The following is an 18989-nucleotide window of genomic DNA, read 5'->3' on the forward strand; positions in this document are numbered from 1 at the left end:
GGGTGGAAATTTTTAGTCTAACAGCAAAACTGAGTATAAGCCCCATACTCTGTTTTATGAAGTGGTTTCCTATATGGGTATTGGTTAAAAATGAAAAATTCTGAAGCCACTATACATGTAGGGTAGAATTAAAAAAGGTGGGAGCCATTTTTATTACTGTTGGAGTAGAAGGTTAGAAATAAGAAAGGAGAAGATGCTAGATCCATGTGGTGCTGGATCAGAAATGGAAACAGTATCAATCATGTTTAGCTTAATATAGATGGATGGTTTGATATATACAAATATATGTGTGTGTGTACATGGCTTAGTATACACACATATATCTTCTTGCTCTGTTTTTGAGAGTGTCTAAAATCATGCACATCCCAGTACCCAAATCATGGTTTATAATATGATTGTGTAATAAAAGGAAGCAAGACTTTTTAGAGAAATGCCTGAATCTTGGACAGGAAAAGGAAATATACAAAACAAGTCTAGTGCATCTTATAGTGCCAGAAAGTAAGAAAGTGCTACACACTCCCCCTCCCCGACCCCCCGTCCCCCATATAATGCAGGTGTCTCAAAGGGATACCTAATCCAAGAGAACACATTCGCCATGGTCAAAGTTGGAAAAACTTTAGAAGAAAGTAGTGTTGGATTATACACCAAAGTATAAAATAAACATCCATGAATCCATAGTGATATAAATAAATGTTTGAGCAATAGAATAAAAAGAATAGACACATCTCCAGTTGAGATATATTCCAAATAATTTATATAGATACTTTGTCCTTAAGAAGGGATCTTAACTCCCCACTGTTTAACTGTAGGCTGTGCATGCATAGTGACTTTCTTCCACAAAATACAGAAAGGAAATGGAGAGAAAAAAGAAGTAACTTTACATTGGAGAAACCTGACAAACACAACCTCAATCCAGATGATCAAGGTTAACATTAACTGTGATAAGTCATACTGGTACTATATAATCTTGGTAGGATGAGATGAAAATGGCACTTTACATCTGAAGCCTTCTTTCCCAGGACACATTAACCCAATTGATTTATGAGAAAAACATCGATATTCTACACTCTGCAAAATATCTTACCGGGACTCCTAAAAAATGTCACAGGTCACCAAAAACAAGGAAAGTCAGAGAAGTTATTGCAACCAAGAAGAGCCTAAGGAGACATGACTTCTATACATAATATGGTATTCCAATTGGGATCCTGGAAAAGAAAAGGACATGGACATTACATAAAAACAGAAGATTTTAGTTAATAATAATGTATTAATTTTGGTTCATTAATAATTACAAATGAACCATAGTAATATGAGATGTTAATAATTGGAAAAACTAGATGTGGCATATATGGGAAATCTCTGCAGTATCTTCCCAATAATTCTGTAAATTTAAAATGGTTATAAAATAAAGTTTATTTTAAAAATGCAATATATACATAATTTGGCAACATTGAATTAAATCCTAGAAGAAAAAGTTGAAGAGTTGAAGTGCCTTATTTGGGAAGTTGAAAAGAACAGGCAACGGTTTTTAGGGGTGGGGGACTGAATTTTCTTCATTAATCCTTAATGAAATATCTGTTTAGTGATTTAAATTACCTTTCTTTTAAATACTTTACTAAAAATATAATTTAAAAGGTAATAATGATTAAAATTTGAAAATATCTGAGAAAAGTGTATATTCCACATTTTGTCACTTTAATTGACACTCATATTTTAAGTTCTCTCACAAAAATCTGTTATATTTATCATCTAATCTTTGTGTGCAGAGTTTATATGTTTTAATCCCCTCCTTTTCACACTTATGATATATTTCCGTTCATTTGCTTTTTTCCGTAAGTTACGTTGTGGTTTCTATTTTGCCTCTTTCTTGATTACTTCAATTTACCTTCCATCTAAAATTAAAAGTGCCCTTCTTGACTTGCCCTTTTGAAGCTCATTACCACAAAGGAAAGTCTAAAGTTGTATGTAATGGTGCTTAAGAGTCTTCCCCTGAGTACCTCTTTGTTGCTCAGATGTGGCCCTCTCTCTCTTTAACTAAGCCATCTCGACAGGTGAACTCGCTGCCCTCCCCCATACGTGGGACCCAACTCCCAGGGTTGTAAATCTCCCTGGCAACACAGAGTATGACTCCCGGGGATGAATGTGGACCCGGCATCGTGGGACTGAGAGTATCTTCTTGACCAAAAGGGGGATGCAAAATGAGACGAAATAGTTTCAGTGGCTGAGAGATTCCAAATGGAGTCGAGAGGTCACTCTGGTGGACATTCTTATGCACTATATAGATAACACCTCTTAGGCTTTAATGTATTGGAATAGCTAGAAGTAAATACCTGAAACTACCAAACTCCAACCCAGCAGTCTGGACTCCTGAAGACAATTATATAATAATGTGGATTACAAGGGGTGACAGTGTGATTGTGAAGACCTTGTGGATCACACCCCCTTTATCTAGTGTATGGATGAGTGGAGGAATGGGGATAAAAACTAAAGGACAAAGGGGGTGGGATGGGGGGATGATTTGGGTGTTTTTTTTTCACTTTTATTTTTTATTCTTGTTCTGGTTCTTTCTGATGTAAGGAAAATGCTCAGAGATAGACTGTGGTGATGAACGCATAACTATGTTATCATACTGTGGACAGTGGATTGTATATCATGGATGATTGTATGGTGTGTGAATGTATTTCAATAAAACTGAATTTAATAAAAAAAAAAAGTGCCCTTCTTTTCTTAAATTTTTTTGAGGTTTCTGTCTATGACTAATTGTTTTTTTTTTTCAAAACTACATTTCAAATACAACTACTTTTTGAGTTTGAGTGAATATCCCAAATGCTGTAGTCTTGTTTTAGTTATGAAAATCAGAGTTTACAACTTTTATAATAACATATAAGGTGGGCATATTGCTAAACAGTACTCATTTTTTAAATACATTTTTCATTGTGAAATTTAACATATATATAGAACAGTGACAACCTTCAAAGTACAACTCAACAGCAGTTATAGAGCAAATCTCAAAGAATGCTATGCTATGGGCTACAGTTCCACAACCTCAGTCATTTCCCTACTGTGATATACAACATATATACAGAAAGGTGACAACCTCCAAAGTACAAGTCAACAAGCAGTTATATAGGTAATCTCAAAGAATGCCAGGGGCTACAGTGCCACAGCTTCAGCTATTTCCTTATTGTGAAATACAAGATATATTCAGAAAGGTGATAACCCTCAAAGTACAATTCAGTGAGTAACCATAGAGCAAATTTCAAAGAATGCCATGGGCCACAGTTCCATTTCAGCTACTTCCCTCCAGCCACTCCAATACCCTAGCATCCAAAAAATATATATTGATATAAAGATTCAGTATTCATAATCCTTTTTTTAAATCCTATTTTGTCTGTTGCTGCTTTTTCCTCTCTCGCTTTTACATTTTCCTGCCTAAATGAGAAACAACTATAGGAAAGACCATCTTTGGCCCTGTCCAGTCTGGTGACATTGTCCATTATAGCCACCAGTGCTATACTTAGTTTGACATTCGGATTTTCTAAGAACCTGGGCCTCCAGCAGCTTTAATGAGACTTCAAATCATTTATTCAAAATATCAGGAAAGATATTTGAATATCTAGCAGATGCTAAAAGATGTAGGGAAGTCTACCTCTTCAATGACATTTAACATTTCCAGGGAATACATTTTCAAAAGCAAGGATCAGTACCTGAATTGGGAAAAATAGCCTCAACTCTCTCAACAATTTTGGTTATCAGTCACAGATAGCCTCTGACCTTTCATGCATGTTAGCCAAGTGAATTTCAATGAAAGACCACAATTTTAACAGGGAACTTTTTTTTTTTTTTTTAAATGGAAGCTAAAATATGTAGAGCAATGGAAAGGAATATTAACCAAAATGAAAAAAAAAAAGTTAAAGGATTAAGAACCACTTCCAAGATAACACCCTGAATTAAATATGTAGAGAAAGAAAAAGGAAATGTAGAACAAGATATGATTATTCACGATTTTTATTTTATAAAAGAAGTTGTGTTTTGTAAAGGCAAATAATCATGTTGGTAATATTATGATGCTATTTATTATTATTATAATATATTTAACAGTAATATTTTCATCTTCTAGAGAACAGCATACTTGCTGAAATAATTTTTTAAAGTAAGCTCAAAGTATTATTAATGTATTTTGTTTCCTTTGAGTTTATTACGATATGTCAAAAATAATTTTATTACCTTTCAAAATGCCATATATGAAATTAAATATTTTGACAAAATTTAACCACATCTTTTAGAAAAGTTAATATAAAATCCTTAATATTAATTAAAATGATAATCCATAAAATGGTGACCCTTTCTACCCTATATTCACTTAGTTACCAAACATCACCAATTCCTCACTTGAGTTACAAAACATTGATTTTTCTTTCCATTTCCATCACACTCTGGACACAGGTACTATATGCTAACTGGATTATGGCAATCATAATTTAAAAGGTTAGGTTTCCTCAAGTGTGTTTTTCCTCTTTGAATGATAAAATATTCTAGAAAATATATATAATCTCAGTTAAGAGTTAAGGTAAATGATCTTGAGACAGTTAAATGATGAAACCTTGGTGGAGTCATTTAAATTCTCACTTAATTGTCTACAATATGTGAATAGAAACAATAATACCGTATATTTTAATCACTCAGATTGTAATGAAGTGTACACACACACCATGCTGCCATAAATACTGTGGACACACAGAGATACAGTCATACTACTGCAATTTTTCTAGTCTCTGTTACACACAGAAAATCTATTTTAATTCGCTTCAGGAGAATACACATGTTTCTGATAGAAATATGCTTTAATAATAGCCATTTTTGAGTCCTATTCATTGGACATGTGGGCTAAAAAGGAAAATAATTAAATGACTGACTACATTTAGTCCCCATGTATTTAAACATCATAAAATAGCTTCATGCAATTATACATTTTAAAATTAGCTGAATAATGAGTAATATCAAGAGCTCTTACCTAACCACATCACCAAGGCTAATCCCCTGACACCCTTCATTTTCAACTCATCCTTGAGATTCACGCTATCTTGTGGCTCACTCAACTCCTAATGACATCAATGCCCTTCACATTTCCTATATTTACTCCGTTTCTGACTGTCTTCTTCAGGTTAGAAATATGTAAAGGTGACAGAAGTAAAATTAATTTCAAGAGATAGGATGACGGCATGTTTTTGCACATTACTTCCCCCACAAGTGCATTTGGTTGCACATCACAGTGTGAAGGCACATGGGGAGGGTTAATCAGCCTGGAGTTCTGAATTCAAACCAGGCTTTTTGGAGGACTTGAAACCTAACTTGAGAATTACCATATCCATCTGGCAACTTCTTTGTTCGCTCTTTTTTTTTCATAAACAAATATATTCAAAATGTTTTCTACCTGTGATTTTTCTTTCCCTTAGCCTCCTTAAACTCACCATCTTACTCAAATCTATCCACTCTTATATCAATTAGCCCATCACTGAGGTTACCAACTTTCAATCATCAAATTTATTAATCAGTTCATGATTTACACAACTACAAACTCTGTAAAATCTAGGAGAAGCTTTTCTTCCTTTATTCTCTTATGCTATGTAAAGTTATTCTGTCTTAACTCTGTTACCTATTTCTTGAATATTGTTCTTTAGGATTCTGTCATTTTTACCCAAGCCCCTTTGCATGATCCCATTTTCTATCTGAACCCATGCTCTGGATGTTCTTCTTCCTAAATTAATGTCTCTTCTCTATCCCTTCTATCTCAGCATAAGTTAAAACTTTTATCATTTTTCCCTTTTCTGGACTCCCTGATAGAATTTTCACCCTCCACACTGCTGGTATTATACTGATGTTTCTGAAATGCACATTTTCATCACCCACTCATTTTTTACTCTGTAAGGGGCCCTCCTTTAAAAATAACAATTTCACTCAGGTACTGATAGAACCTGCAAATGTGATCACTGTGCTTATACCATATTTTCCCTCCAGAATCAAACCCCAAATCATATTATGATATTAATTATATGCACCATATAATTATGTTATTTTTATTTTTAATTTCAAGATTCAAGTTTTAGTTATGTGGAATCATAGAAATTTGTTTTCCTACAAATCAAATATGGCTATTAAAGTTCAGGTATTTGCCAATTGACAGTGCATGATTTAAAAATTGTTTTAAAAATTCATGTTGCATTTGAAAGTTTTATGAAGCTAATGAAAATCCTTTTCCCACACACAAAATATTTTGGTCCTATGGAATTTAAAACTTATGCCTGAAAAACCTGCATGATATATTTAATACATATATTTGTCTTTTATTATGCATAAACCACAAACTTAGTAGCTTGAAGCAGCACATATTTACTATTTCTCAGCTTTTGTGGGCCAGAATCCAAACATGGCTTAGATGGTACTCTGCTCCAGGGACTCCCAGAAGTCTGCAACCAAGGGTTTGGCCAACACTGGGATCTCACTGAGGCTTAAATGGGGAAAGATCCACATCCAAGCTTATCTGGTTGTTGGCAAGACTCAGTTCCTTGTGGGCTTTCAGACTGAGACTCTGTTCCTTGCTTGCTATTGGTGGGAAGCCACCCTTAGTTCCTTTCACACGAGATTTCCATATAGTGTCTCATTTCATCAAAGCTAGCAAGAGAGAGAATTAGTATAGAGATTCTGCTAGCAAGACTGAAGTTGCAACCTCATGTAAGAAATCACCAGTGAAATCAACTTTGCCATATTCTATTGGCTTCTAAGTCACAGGACCCTCCCACACTCAAGAAGAAGCAATTAATTGCACAAGGGTGTGAATATCAGAAGTCAGGGATAATTGGAGGCCATCTTACAATCTATCACTAACAATATATGATGCTACATATTATTTATCAGGAAATAATTTGCAGTATATTTTTATACTGGAAGTTTAAGTTAAACTTTTAAGTGTAAGTATTGTTTTATAATAAAAACACAGTGTTTAAATAGGCAGCACACAAACAATCATACATTTAAGGTACACTATAAACTCTAGAAATTCTTAATAAGTTACACATTTTCAAATAACTATATTAACTATTTTCAAATAACAATGAAAAAATAGCATTTTTGAGTATTTCTTAAGTAAAAACTCCATGGAAAATAATATTATAGTTACAATAAAATACTGTAGTGATGTATAATATTTAAACTTCCAGATAATTTTATTTAGCTATAAAAGAAGAATTTGCCACATTAGAATTTAGATGCCAAAATTAATGAAACTTTTACAGAAAATTTTAAAAATAGAGAAAAGAAAATCTTGTTTAAAACTATTTCTTTAACATATTGATCTTTTTATAGTATTTGTTCCTCCCAGTATTGTTCAATGCATTTTATAAAATGGAATTGTAGTGATTATATAATTTTATTTCAACAAATTTCATCTACTGCTACATAAATTTCATGACCTTGGTTTCTACTGGTTGTAAACATCATGTGGATTGAGCTTTCACTTTTCATTCAATCCATATCCATTTATTGGTTATTTAGCATATATAACTAATTGTTTGCAAATAGCACTCAAACTAAACAAGTTTTTTTCCTTCTCTGCTTCTTCTAATAATAATGCTACTAATAATAATTATGTAAATGCTCATTATAGAAAATATGGATTGCAAAATGAAGAAAAAAGACAATGAACAATTACCAATAATGATATTTTTTGGTAACTTTTAAAACCATTTTTTTATATATTCATTTATGTGCAATTCCATGGTATATGTACATATATTTAATATTTAAATAAAAATGGTACTATATTTTATATACTGTTTTGTGACATTTTTATTTAATAACAATTAATATTTTAAGACACATACATAATAATAAAATATTATAATCATGGTAGAGTATTTTATAAGGTTACTAAATGCTAAATTTTTTTGAAAATATTTTTCTCTATTTTTTTACAAATAATATTACAATGAGTTTCTGTATAAGGAATATTTCTGCATTTTTTGTTTACTTCTTTAGGAATATTACTAGGATTTAAATCCAATTCTTATAAAGAAAGCACATATTTAAGGCTTTATTTCCTTCTGCTTAATTATTTTCAGGAAAGTTAGTGGTAACTTAAACATTTTTCCCAGAAGCAAAGCTTTTACCTTGCTCTCTTACCAACTCTGACTGGTATCGTTAATTTTATTGTTGTTATTTTGATGGGCCAAAAATGGTATTTTGGATTTTATATACATACAAAGAGTGCCAAAATGTTAAGGGTTTCATAAATAATCTTAGACACAAAATAACTTTATTTTTTATTCTTTGAATATTAGACTTTTATGTTTTTGCTGTCACCATTTTATATTACAATACATTTTCAAAAATTTTACTATATGGAAATATAAAATTGTATGGATTTTATATTCAACTGTCCTATTAACACACATACTGGAAAGGATCCTAGAATGTGCAGTATATTGAGGGAAGTTCAGGATTTTTTAAAAATTCTTGACAATTTAAGATATTCTATATATAATAACAATATTCAAAATTTTGGGTGGAGGCTTTTTATCTTTAAAATATAAATTATTATAACACTGTGACTACAAAATTATAGGGACTCAATTGTTTTTTAGTAACACACCTTGGGCAAGTTATCTAATACCTTCTCACCTCAGTTTCCTCATTTGTCAAATGGAAACAAAAACACCTTCCACACAGAGTTCTTGCTGAATATGTTAAAGTCTGGTTCAATGTAAATGCGGTGGTCATAGCAAAAATAGTGCCTGAAATATAGATTTACTCAATAAGTCCAGTGGTAGTACTAATGAAAGTGTTCTTATGGTAATTAAAAAAATATATAATCTGCATGCACATAAAGCATATTTATTAAATTTGCTAGAATAATGACTTGAATAGTTATATACCAACTATAAAATGGAAAATGGAAAACCTGTCAAACTATGTACTCTGATTTATTATTCTTATTTGATCTGCTAAATAAGAGCTTGAATTTTTAAAGTGTGTAACTTAGATTTATTTTTGAAATGTATATATGAGAATTATGGCACATTAGTTGTCATTTTGCATCTGCTGCTTGATATTTCCCAAGTCATTCTTTGTTTACATAAAATTTATTTGTTTGAATCTATTACTGTATTTTTCAAGGATATCATTTCAGATGATTTTTAATGTATACCTGGGAGAGATATTGCCTATATTTTCTTAACTATCGAATTTAAATTGGTTTTTATTTGTTAGAGTAACCTAACTGCAAAACAGGTTGAAATTACTCAGTATCTTTTCTTGTGAAATATCATCCTGGTAACATAGTTGCCAAATGATATTATGGTTGTAATTATGCACAATACTGTGAGTGGCTCCATTTAGAGTCCCTAGCTTTCTGAGTTTCTAGGTTAATAATTTACATAAGATGTCAATATCCCTATTTCATCTCAAACACACTATGAACATTCGCATGTGTTTATAAGTGAGCGAATGCCATTTGCCTTGCTACATAATACAGGGTATGAAGAGTATCTTTATAAATGAAGAATTGGGTCACAAACCAGTATACTTACCTTTTGAATTCAAATTCCTGCCTCTTTTTCTAATTTATTCATTTATGTTCTTTTTGTGAACCACTTCCTAATAAAATCCAAAGCATTTTATATTCAATATGTATAGATGCAAATTGACCTCATAGAGCTTTTTCTGGGTTTTTTTTTTTTTTTTTGCTTCTATTTTCATTTATTTAAATTTTTATGAGGCAGAAATGCATTGCATTGAGCCATTTTCTCTTTCAAAACATAAATGCGCAATAATCAGGACACAGAGATTTCTGAGAATCATAGGATTAGCCATGCAGCAATGCAAACTCACATCTGCAGTCAGTCTAAAAATGGCTCACAGACCTATTTCTTTTTCAGCGCAAATGTAATTTGTTTCTTAGTGTTTGCTCATGGAAATAAATTGGTGCCTGAGTTTGTTTAAACCCATTTTCTACTTAATTTTATATTGTATCTTTTGCAACTAGGCTACTGGGAAAATAATACACCTGTGCAGCTTGATACTACTATGAATTGTGATTGAAAACCAAGCCAGTATTTCAGTACTGCCTTGTGACTCTTTTAGTTTTCCCTAATTAACATTCTCTCTCATCTTTGTCACTGTTTATTTCAAATCTTGTCCATTATTCTCAATCCTCTAAACTCACCATCTCCCCTGATCACCTTCTACCTCATAGAAAAAAAATAGAAGAGAAACCCCTCAATTTCCTGCCACTAAAGTCACTACCTTAACAGAGTCCACACTCGTCTTCCTTCTTTCCTCCTACTCGGTGCATATTGATTACTTCTTTCATGCTGCTTTATTATCTTAAGTCTTTCACATGTGGAAACAGTCTTCCAACAACCTTACATACATATTGAAATACATAGTTAAAATTATTAGATTTAGAATTCCAGCTCAACTTTTTTTCTCCTGTGATTTCAGAGCTGGATATATAATTGACATCCGGATACTTTTACTTGAAAATCACTCAGTTATACCCCAAATTCAATATGTGCAAAAGTAATTCTGACATTCCCTTTCCCCTTGATTTGGTATCTCTACTTGATCCTTCTGTGATTCTTTCTCTCTCCTTAAATCAACAATCCTTGAGACATTGTGATTTCATCATTTACATATTTCTGGACTCCACCAGTATTATATTTCTACTACCACTTTATTAATCAGCCATTACCAATGTTTAATTAAATTAGTAGCTAATGTCTCCTCTGCAAAGATCTCAACTGTTCTAATTTTACCTACCAATTCATTCCTCACCCTGAAACTAGACTGATAACAGTAAAACACAAATTTCCCTTGTTTACCTTCTACATAAAATCTTCGATCTCCATTGCCCCATATAAAATCTCAGCTCCTTTACTGGCAATGCCAGCCCCTTGTTGATATCATAACTCTTTAAAATCTTATCTTCCATTGTAAAGCTCTTCACCTTTATACTTAGAAATTGAGCTTCACTTATTTCCTCAAAGGTCCCCAGTGTCACATTCACCTCAAAATCTTTATGTGTGTTTTTTCCTAAAACACTCCTCCATTGGCAATTTTCCTGGATGATTGAGCCTTATCTTTAGAGTCTTACCTTGGACCTTGTTTAGTAGAATGAATTGAATGCCCCTGCTACATATTCTCTTGGCACTCTAGCCTATTCTTACCATAGCTTTTAGCGGCTTGATAGTGTTGCTTGCCTAATAATCTGTATCCTCCATTAAGTTCTTAGTTCTTTACTGGGATACCTTATTTCACCTGGTCAATGATGAATTCCTGATACTTAGCATACTGTCTTGCATATAGATTGAGTTCAAATATATTTGCTTAAAATATTATTTAAGCTATCAAGATTAATAATTGAAATCCAGAAGTTCATATTGTGATTAAATTACTTGAAATGAACATAATCATATGAAACATTTAATTCTATGAAAGATATAATTTTACATTTCTATATGCATATTGCTGTAATATATTACTTATACAAACTCAAATTTTATAGATTTATAATATCCATAACTGAATTTGTAAAGAGGTAATTTATAATCCAAATTTCATTTCTACATGATTTAAAATAGCCATTAAGTTATTAGATTTACCATCAACATTTCATATGAATTAACAAATTAATTACATCACATATTGCCATAAAAGAATATATATTTTAACAATATTTTATTGATAGTCTTAATAGAGGGGAAAATTCTGCCATTTTTTACCTGACAAAGCTGTTTCCATCCAAGATATGCCGATTTTTTACAGAGTGAACATGGGGAATAACAAAAATGAAAGCTAGCATTTGAATGACTAGTATATTCTACATTTAATTTAATCTTCAATACTTCCTGGTTAATTAGATTTACTTTTCTCCAGTCTAGTTAAGAGTTGAAAGAATTGAAGCTCATGTTCTCTAAGGCCATAGAAAGAATAAATAACATAGCTGGGATCCACAGAGCATGTTTTTCCATTATAGTCATTTACCTTTTTTAATCAACATTTGATTTTTGTTTTGAGGATTATGTTTTATATATATATATATACAAACTGATGGAGTGATTTGCACAGAGAAAACACAGAACTTTAGGTAGCTGGTATTTTTTAATCCAGTCAATATATTCAATCTCTGACTCCTTGTTTCATTTCTTGTCCTCTGGGAGTAAGAGTGCCTTCCAACAGAATGGATCCTTTAGCGCCTCCTTAAACACCATCTGCATGGATTTCTATGGAGATTTCTGGTTCTTGGATGTAAACACTAGAATTAATACTTCAGACCATCAAGCTGTTACTCAGATTTGTCCTTTGCAAATTCAACTAGGAGACACTCCTGTAATTTCTTCTGAACCATCTCTTCAGTCTCCAGAAATAAATTTGATGAAATTTTCTGAAGCAGCTTTCATTAACTATCTTGAAAATACCACAACTGAAGATCAGTTATTTTTGGGTTTCAAACTAAGAGGTATGCACCCTGTTAATCCTCAGTGGTAAGTGTTGAGACACATTATTTTATCACACTAATGTCAAGTGGTCCATTGCTTTGTCAACTAGGACTTTGACTAAATATGACAGTGAAACAACATTACTTCCAGGAATCTCTGAGTTCAGAATTTTGCTCTGGGCATGGTAAATGTCTTAGTGAAATTTGGAAAAAGACATACAGCTGCCTTTGTGAGCCTCCACTTCCTGGAGAACACTGCCAGGAACTTGAAGCATGTTTTTATAAACCATGTCAAAATAACAGCAATTGAATTAATAAAAGAGAATAATTGAATAAGCAAGGATATGAATGCATCTGTGACCCACCACTTATGGGTAAGATTGCTTAAAAATTAATTTAATTTTACTAAAATAGAAAAAAATAAATTGAACTCATAAACTCTTAGCAAAACATGAGATACTTCAAAAAATTTATATTCCTTAAAAATAAATTTGGATTCCAAACAAAAATCTTATCAGACATCCTCTAGATAGGACATTTTGCTTTTTGTAAAAGGATTGATCTTTTCCATCATCCATTCTTAAGGTTCACACATTAAAAATAAGATGTTCAATATAATTTCAGTCACTGAATGAGATTCGTAAGCTTATGTTATTTGGATTAAACATTTATGAGTGTTCTGTGAATAAAGTGTGTGTCTGAATAAAGGAAATTAGGAGCTATGTGGTTGAATTGAAGTTGCTTGGGAAAAAGAAAGAGTTGGAAAAAAAAAATGCTGATCCAAGAACAATATTTTTAATAGACGTGGGGTGGGATCTATGAATTAATTGATAAATAATAGATATAAGTTGAAGAGAAGATAATATAATTAATAAGTGGTTGTAGTAAGATAAATGAGAAACACTAATGAAGCAAGGTTGAGAAAAGAAGATACTTGGTGGATGGATGAAAACAGAGAAAGGGCAATATAAAAACAATGCAAGTTATAATGCCTAAAGCTCAAATTGGGGGTTAAGGGAACATAAATAATCTCTACTTGAGAGTTTACCAGGAAAATTGTCATAAGAGGAAAGTTAAGAGAAAGGTTGAGAATATAGGAAACCTTTAAAGAACCTATAAAGACTTTTTTTTTTTTAATGGGGTTTCAGGGACCTGACGAGAAGGGTTAAAAGGGAAATAAGACAGAATGAGATTTCATTCTTAGTTGTTAATAATAGTGAATTACTTAATAATTAACTTAGTTGTTAATAATAGTATAGGAAAACAAATAACAGAATGCTAGTTTACTTTGATCATGAGAGAGGAAGGAGGGTGAGCAGTAGATATGAAAGCACACCAGGCTCAGAGATCTATGTAATTTTGTTGGGCAGACTGTAAGGGATTCCATAGGTTCCTCTCCATGTGCCTGGGGAAGACCTAGTAGAGCCAAGCTTGCAGGGGCTGTATGGTAAGATTTTAATAAGAGCCCTCAATAAGCCATTGCAGGCTCTAACATTCACCTAAATCAGTCTTTCGAACGGTAATTTTAGACTCATAGTACGAAAGTACCAAGGCCATTTCAGGAGTTAATTCCAGCAATATCCATTGATCATCCTTACTCTACAATTCATTTGACTATGTTGAGATAGGTTATAAGACATGTAAACTACCTAACCTGACTCATACTTTGTTTATGAGTAAATTAAAATTAAGAAGCTTCAGAGAAAATATGAAAACAAACCAGTTGCTGATTTGAGGTAAATGAAAGAAACAATTTAATTGAAAGCTTCTAACATATGCATAGTAATTGTTCAAAGAGTTTTAAAGAATATTTGAACAGAAAATTTCCATGTATCAAGTTATTAACTTGCATCATGCATTCATATTTTGTGAAATAATATTTCAATTTTTTCCATGTAACTGAATAGAATGGTTTCCTTCTTATTAGTATTTATTTATCTATCTATATGAAACATAGCCACAGTTGCTTTTGCCATCAAAGTACCTAAATATTACTTATTTATTTTCTACAGCATTAAGCATACTCCATTATGTGTCTTTATTTGTAAAGAATTACTTCAATTATAAAGTTTGTGAAGAAGCAGAAATATATAGAACTTCAAAAGAAATTGAGAATGCTCACTAAGATTGAAATAATTCCCTACATATGTGACATGGCTTATGAGCATTCAAAAGGTGATTTAGTTTTGGGTTCGAGAAATACTTTCATGCACAGTTATATTTATATTATTATTGCATTGGGGGTTGTTTGAGGTAAATGAAAGAGAGTTCTGCAAAAGTGAGACAGGAAATGCATCAATGATAATGGCATAAACTACTTACACATTAAATTAAGAATTCAATTAGAATGGGGGAAAGGCATGTGGCCAAATTGTGTGCAACTGTTTTGTAGCAACATTTGTTCACTTCCCAGGCCTTGGGGATTTCATAGGAATGTTCCTCTATTATGGATATTTTGCAATTATTAAGTATGCACAGAACAAATATCCTGTACAAGGTTATAATATGTAGTATAAGGGTCCATGATATTATGTATAAATGGGATTTGGAAAAGTTGATATATCAGCAAGTGCAAGGAAGTGCAGAATTAACAAATTGTGGACAGCTTCTGAGAAATCAGGCTGGCTTTCTTTTCTCCTTTTGAATTGTACCATACTAGATGGTACAATCCACATTTGAATGCTTCAATTTGTAAATTTCAAAGGCAATGCTATGAGTTTATATTGAAGAACTGGTATTTACACCTATTAATATTATGTACTGTCAAACATGATTAACAATTTAAATTATCATGAAAATTGACTAAATCTCAAATATGAAGTCAGAAAAATATTTGAATATTATAGTATGAGGTAATAAGATGGAAAACATGATGTCAAATTTATTAAAATTAAGTTTAGCTTCAATTTAAGTGCATCATCATACAGCACTCTTATAATTGAAATAATATTTTATCAACATTTTGATATTCATTATCAAAGAATTTGAAAAAATGAACATATTTAGCTTTTTTTTTTCTGTTCCTACCCTTCAGATATTTAATTGCTTACCTAAAAATGCCCATTACTGATCCATTAGAAGCAACAATGGAAGTATATTCATTTACCCTAGAAGACTCCAAAATCACAGGCTTCATATTCTATTCCTACACCAATAGTATTTCCACCATTAAACTACATAACTCAGCCACCAAATATTCAATAATTTGCCCAGTCCCCTCAAACAATATCCCTCACAGAGATACAATAAGTCATGACCACAACCTCCCAAATTTCTGAATAAATGATTTCCCCTGAGTTCACATTAATACATTCTATGTCATGACATTTCTGGATCTCAGAAGGAGCAGCAGCCTGGAGCATGCAAGGCGGCTCTGATGGACCCAGGAGGGTGATGGTGGCCATAGCTCCCTGTGCCAGTTTGAATGTATTACGTCCCCCAGAAAAAAAGCCATATTCTTTGATGCAGCCTTTTGGGGCAGATATTTTGGTGCTGATTAGATTTGCATGGAAATGCACCCCACCCAACTGTAGGTGATAACTCTGATGAGATATTTCCATGGAGGCGTGGCCCCGCCCATTCAGGGTGGCCCTTGATCAGTGGAGCCATATAAATGAGCTGACAGGCAGAGGGAACTCAGTGCAGCTGTGAGTGACATTTTGAAGAGGAGCTACAGCCAAGAAGGACACTTTGAAGAAAGCACAGGAGCTGCAGATGAGAGACAGTTTGAAGATGGCTGCTGAAAGCAGACTCTTGCTCCAGAGAAGCTGAGAGAGGACAAATACCCCAAGTGCAACTAAGAGTGACATTTCTGAGGAACTTCAGCCTAGAGAGGAATGTACTGGGAGAAAGCCATTTTGAAACCAGAACTTTGGAGCAGACACCAGCCACATGCCTTCCCAGCCTAATGGAGGTTTTCCGGACACCATTGGCCATCCTCCAGTGAAGGTACCCAATTGCTGATGTGTTACCTTGGACACTTTATGGCCTCAAGATTGTAACTGTGTAATCAAATAAACCCCCTTTTATAAAAGCTGATCCATCTCTGGTGTTTTGCATTCCAGCAGCATTAGCAAACTAGAACACTCCCCAATGTGAGTCTGCCCTTCCCACTGCCTCCCGTCTGCTGGCAGGAGAGGGTCGCTGGCCCAAGCAGTGACGCAGACGGTCCCCCAGAGGCATGGCGACCATTATGCGGACCGGCAGGACCCGGGGGCCCATGCGGCCCTTTATCGTGAGGTTGCAGGTTGGGGCAGGAGTGCTCTGGCAGCACCCGGCTGTAGATACCAGCTTTGCTGACCTTCTGCTTGTCTCATGTTGAGTGAAACTCCAGAGAAAGACATTTGTCAGCTGAGCTATTGACAGTGCAACCACAGGTATCTTCCTACAAACTGGATGTCAGTTTTGCACATCAGATGTGCTTTCCCAGTTGGCACAAGGAAAGAAAGTATGGACATATTTAGCTTTATATATACAATATCAATAATTTTATATTGGTGGAAAATCAATTTTCTTTCATTTTCACAGGAAGAAATTGTGCAGAAATGATTGGCAAATGTCACCCACATATCTGTTAAGTCTTTTATGTACTTGAATTCATTATGAAAAGTAAGAGACTTCACAATTTCTTAATACATCCTATATATGTATAGTGACCATAAAACTTGTCTTTCAAGCCATGGCATTTTTGAGCAAAAAAGGGGGATAAAAGTAGTTACACTTAGATAATATTTAAAAATATTTGTTGCCTGAAAAAGTGGTTTTATTATGTAGATAGACAAATAGATCTAATTTTTAAAAAACAAAATCTTTTCTAAAGAAGGTAACTTTGACAATCTGTGCACAACCCCAAAACAGCATTTTAAAATACTACATATTGATTATTAGAAAATAACGTAAGCCAAATTTATGCTTAGCCATATTTATCTCCACTACTGTCACTCTTCTTGTTTTGACAAATGAAAATTTTTTCAATATCATCTTATTATTTTAATTTTCATAAAATTATCAGTAATTCTTGGCATAGTTGCATTTTGTGATTAATAAATTTTAATTGACTCTTCATTCTTTTCTTGACCATGACATTCTTAACTGAGGACATTTTCACTGAATGTGTGTTGAGTTTTCTATTAATCTCCAAAGAAAGTCTGATAAATGTAGGCTACACTACATTTTATTTTTGTATAAAAAGTAGTAAATTCTTTGAGATAAAATATTTTCACAGGAGCCATATTTTTGGCTTTATTCAGAATAATTTTCTTTAACAAACACTTCCTAAGGTAAACCTCATGAAATTAATGATCTTCATTTATAATTTCTTTGATGTGTTTTCCAAATTTAGATGCTACAGTGCCGTAGGCATTCTCAATTTCTTTCCATTGTGATCTAGCATATACATTTACCAATGAAAAATAGAAGCCCCTTCAAATGTTGCTTCCCCCAAACCCAGCTAGTCCAAAACATAGTTTAAAATTTCAAGGTTTGTATACTTTTGAACACTCATCATTGATTTAAGTGTTTTCCTTGTGTATTTTGGGAATAGATTTTAATAATTTTTCCAAGAACTATGATTTCACTAAAATTTTCAAAACTTGACCTTTGGGAGCCTAATTTATTGAGTTGTTTGATTAAATTCTTGTGACATATTTTGAACAAGATGCAAACAACCTTTAGAGGATTCTTCAACAAAAATGTCAAAAACTTACTGACGCATATGTTCATTTTCAAAATCATTCTTCAGAGGTGTAAACTTTTTTAAAATGAAAATGTCGATGGACAATAAAGAGAGCAAGTACATTCTGCCATGTTACTTTTTTCAATATCAGATATGTCACAAAAATATTAATTTAGTTGCCCTTTTAATTGTTAAAATTATTAGTAAATTTTCAACTGTAATTTTGAATTTAATTGTGAGAATATCACAGTTAGTTTGTATGCATCCCAATGAATTCCAAGTATATTTCTGCTCCATAATTTTATCATTCTAATAAAAACAATGTTTTAACCATGATCTACTTAATGAAAATTCGCATTCATAATTCCACCACAAGAACAAATAATATTATATTTGAATATTTTAACTGAATTTAGGGTAGCATTTCCAATATTGTCAGATGCTTTGTCTTCAGCAAAATGAATTTGCAAAGCTTTACTTTGATTCAGTGAACTGGGAGACTAAACATCAAGTCGTTGCTGGAGTTAACTGATTGTCTATTTGTAACCACTGATTTTATTAATATCAAACTGTCATCTTTTAATTGTGTGTGAAGATCTTCTACTAGTGAAGCAATACAATTATAACGATTACTTTAATTTTTGGATGTACAGAGAAACCTGCAATCTAAAATGAGAAAAATTAATTGTGAGACACTCATTTGATCTAAATAATATGCTTCACAGAAAGATATGTAAGCATAACTTCTGCATTTGTGCATCTTAACTAGTTACGGTCAGGCAATCTTCTAAAATAATTACTCACATTCAAAATAAATACCAC

General features: G+C 32.7%; 1 protein-coding gene across 1 annotated transcript in view; it reads left to right on the top strand.

Annotated features, from left to right (window-relative positions):
* The first annotated feature begins 595 nt into the window (after positions 1–595).
* The window catches only part of EYS (eyes shut homolog), a 1792869-nt gene continuing 1774475 nt past the window's right edge, over positions 596–18989 (top strand). The window contains 4 exon segments of the mRNA XM_037844664.1: positions 596–649; positions 12235–12538; positions 12541–12867; positions 17021–17065. Coding sequence (XP_037700592.1) covers positions 596–649; positions 12235–12538; positions 12541–12867; positions 17021–17065 — 730 coding nt within the window.

Source organism: Choloepus didactylus, chromosome 7, assembly GCF_015220235.1.
Source record: "Choloepus didactylus isolate mChoDid1 chromosome 7, mChoDid1.pri, whole genome shotgun sequence".
NCBI classification, from domain to species: Eukaryota; Metazoa; Chordata; class Mammalia; order Pilosa; family Megalonychidae; genus Choloepus; species Choloepus didactylus.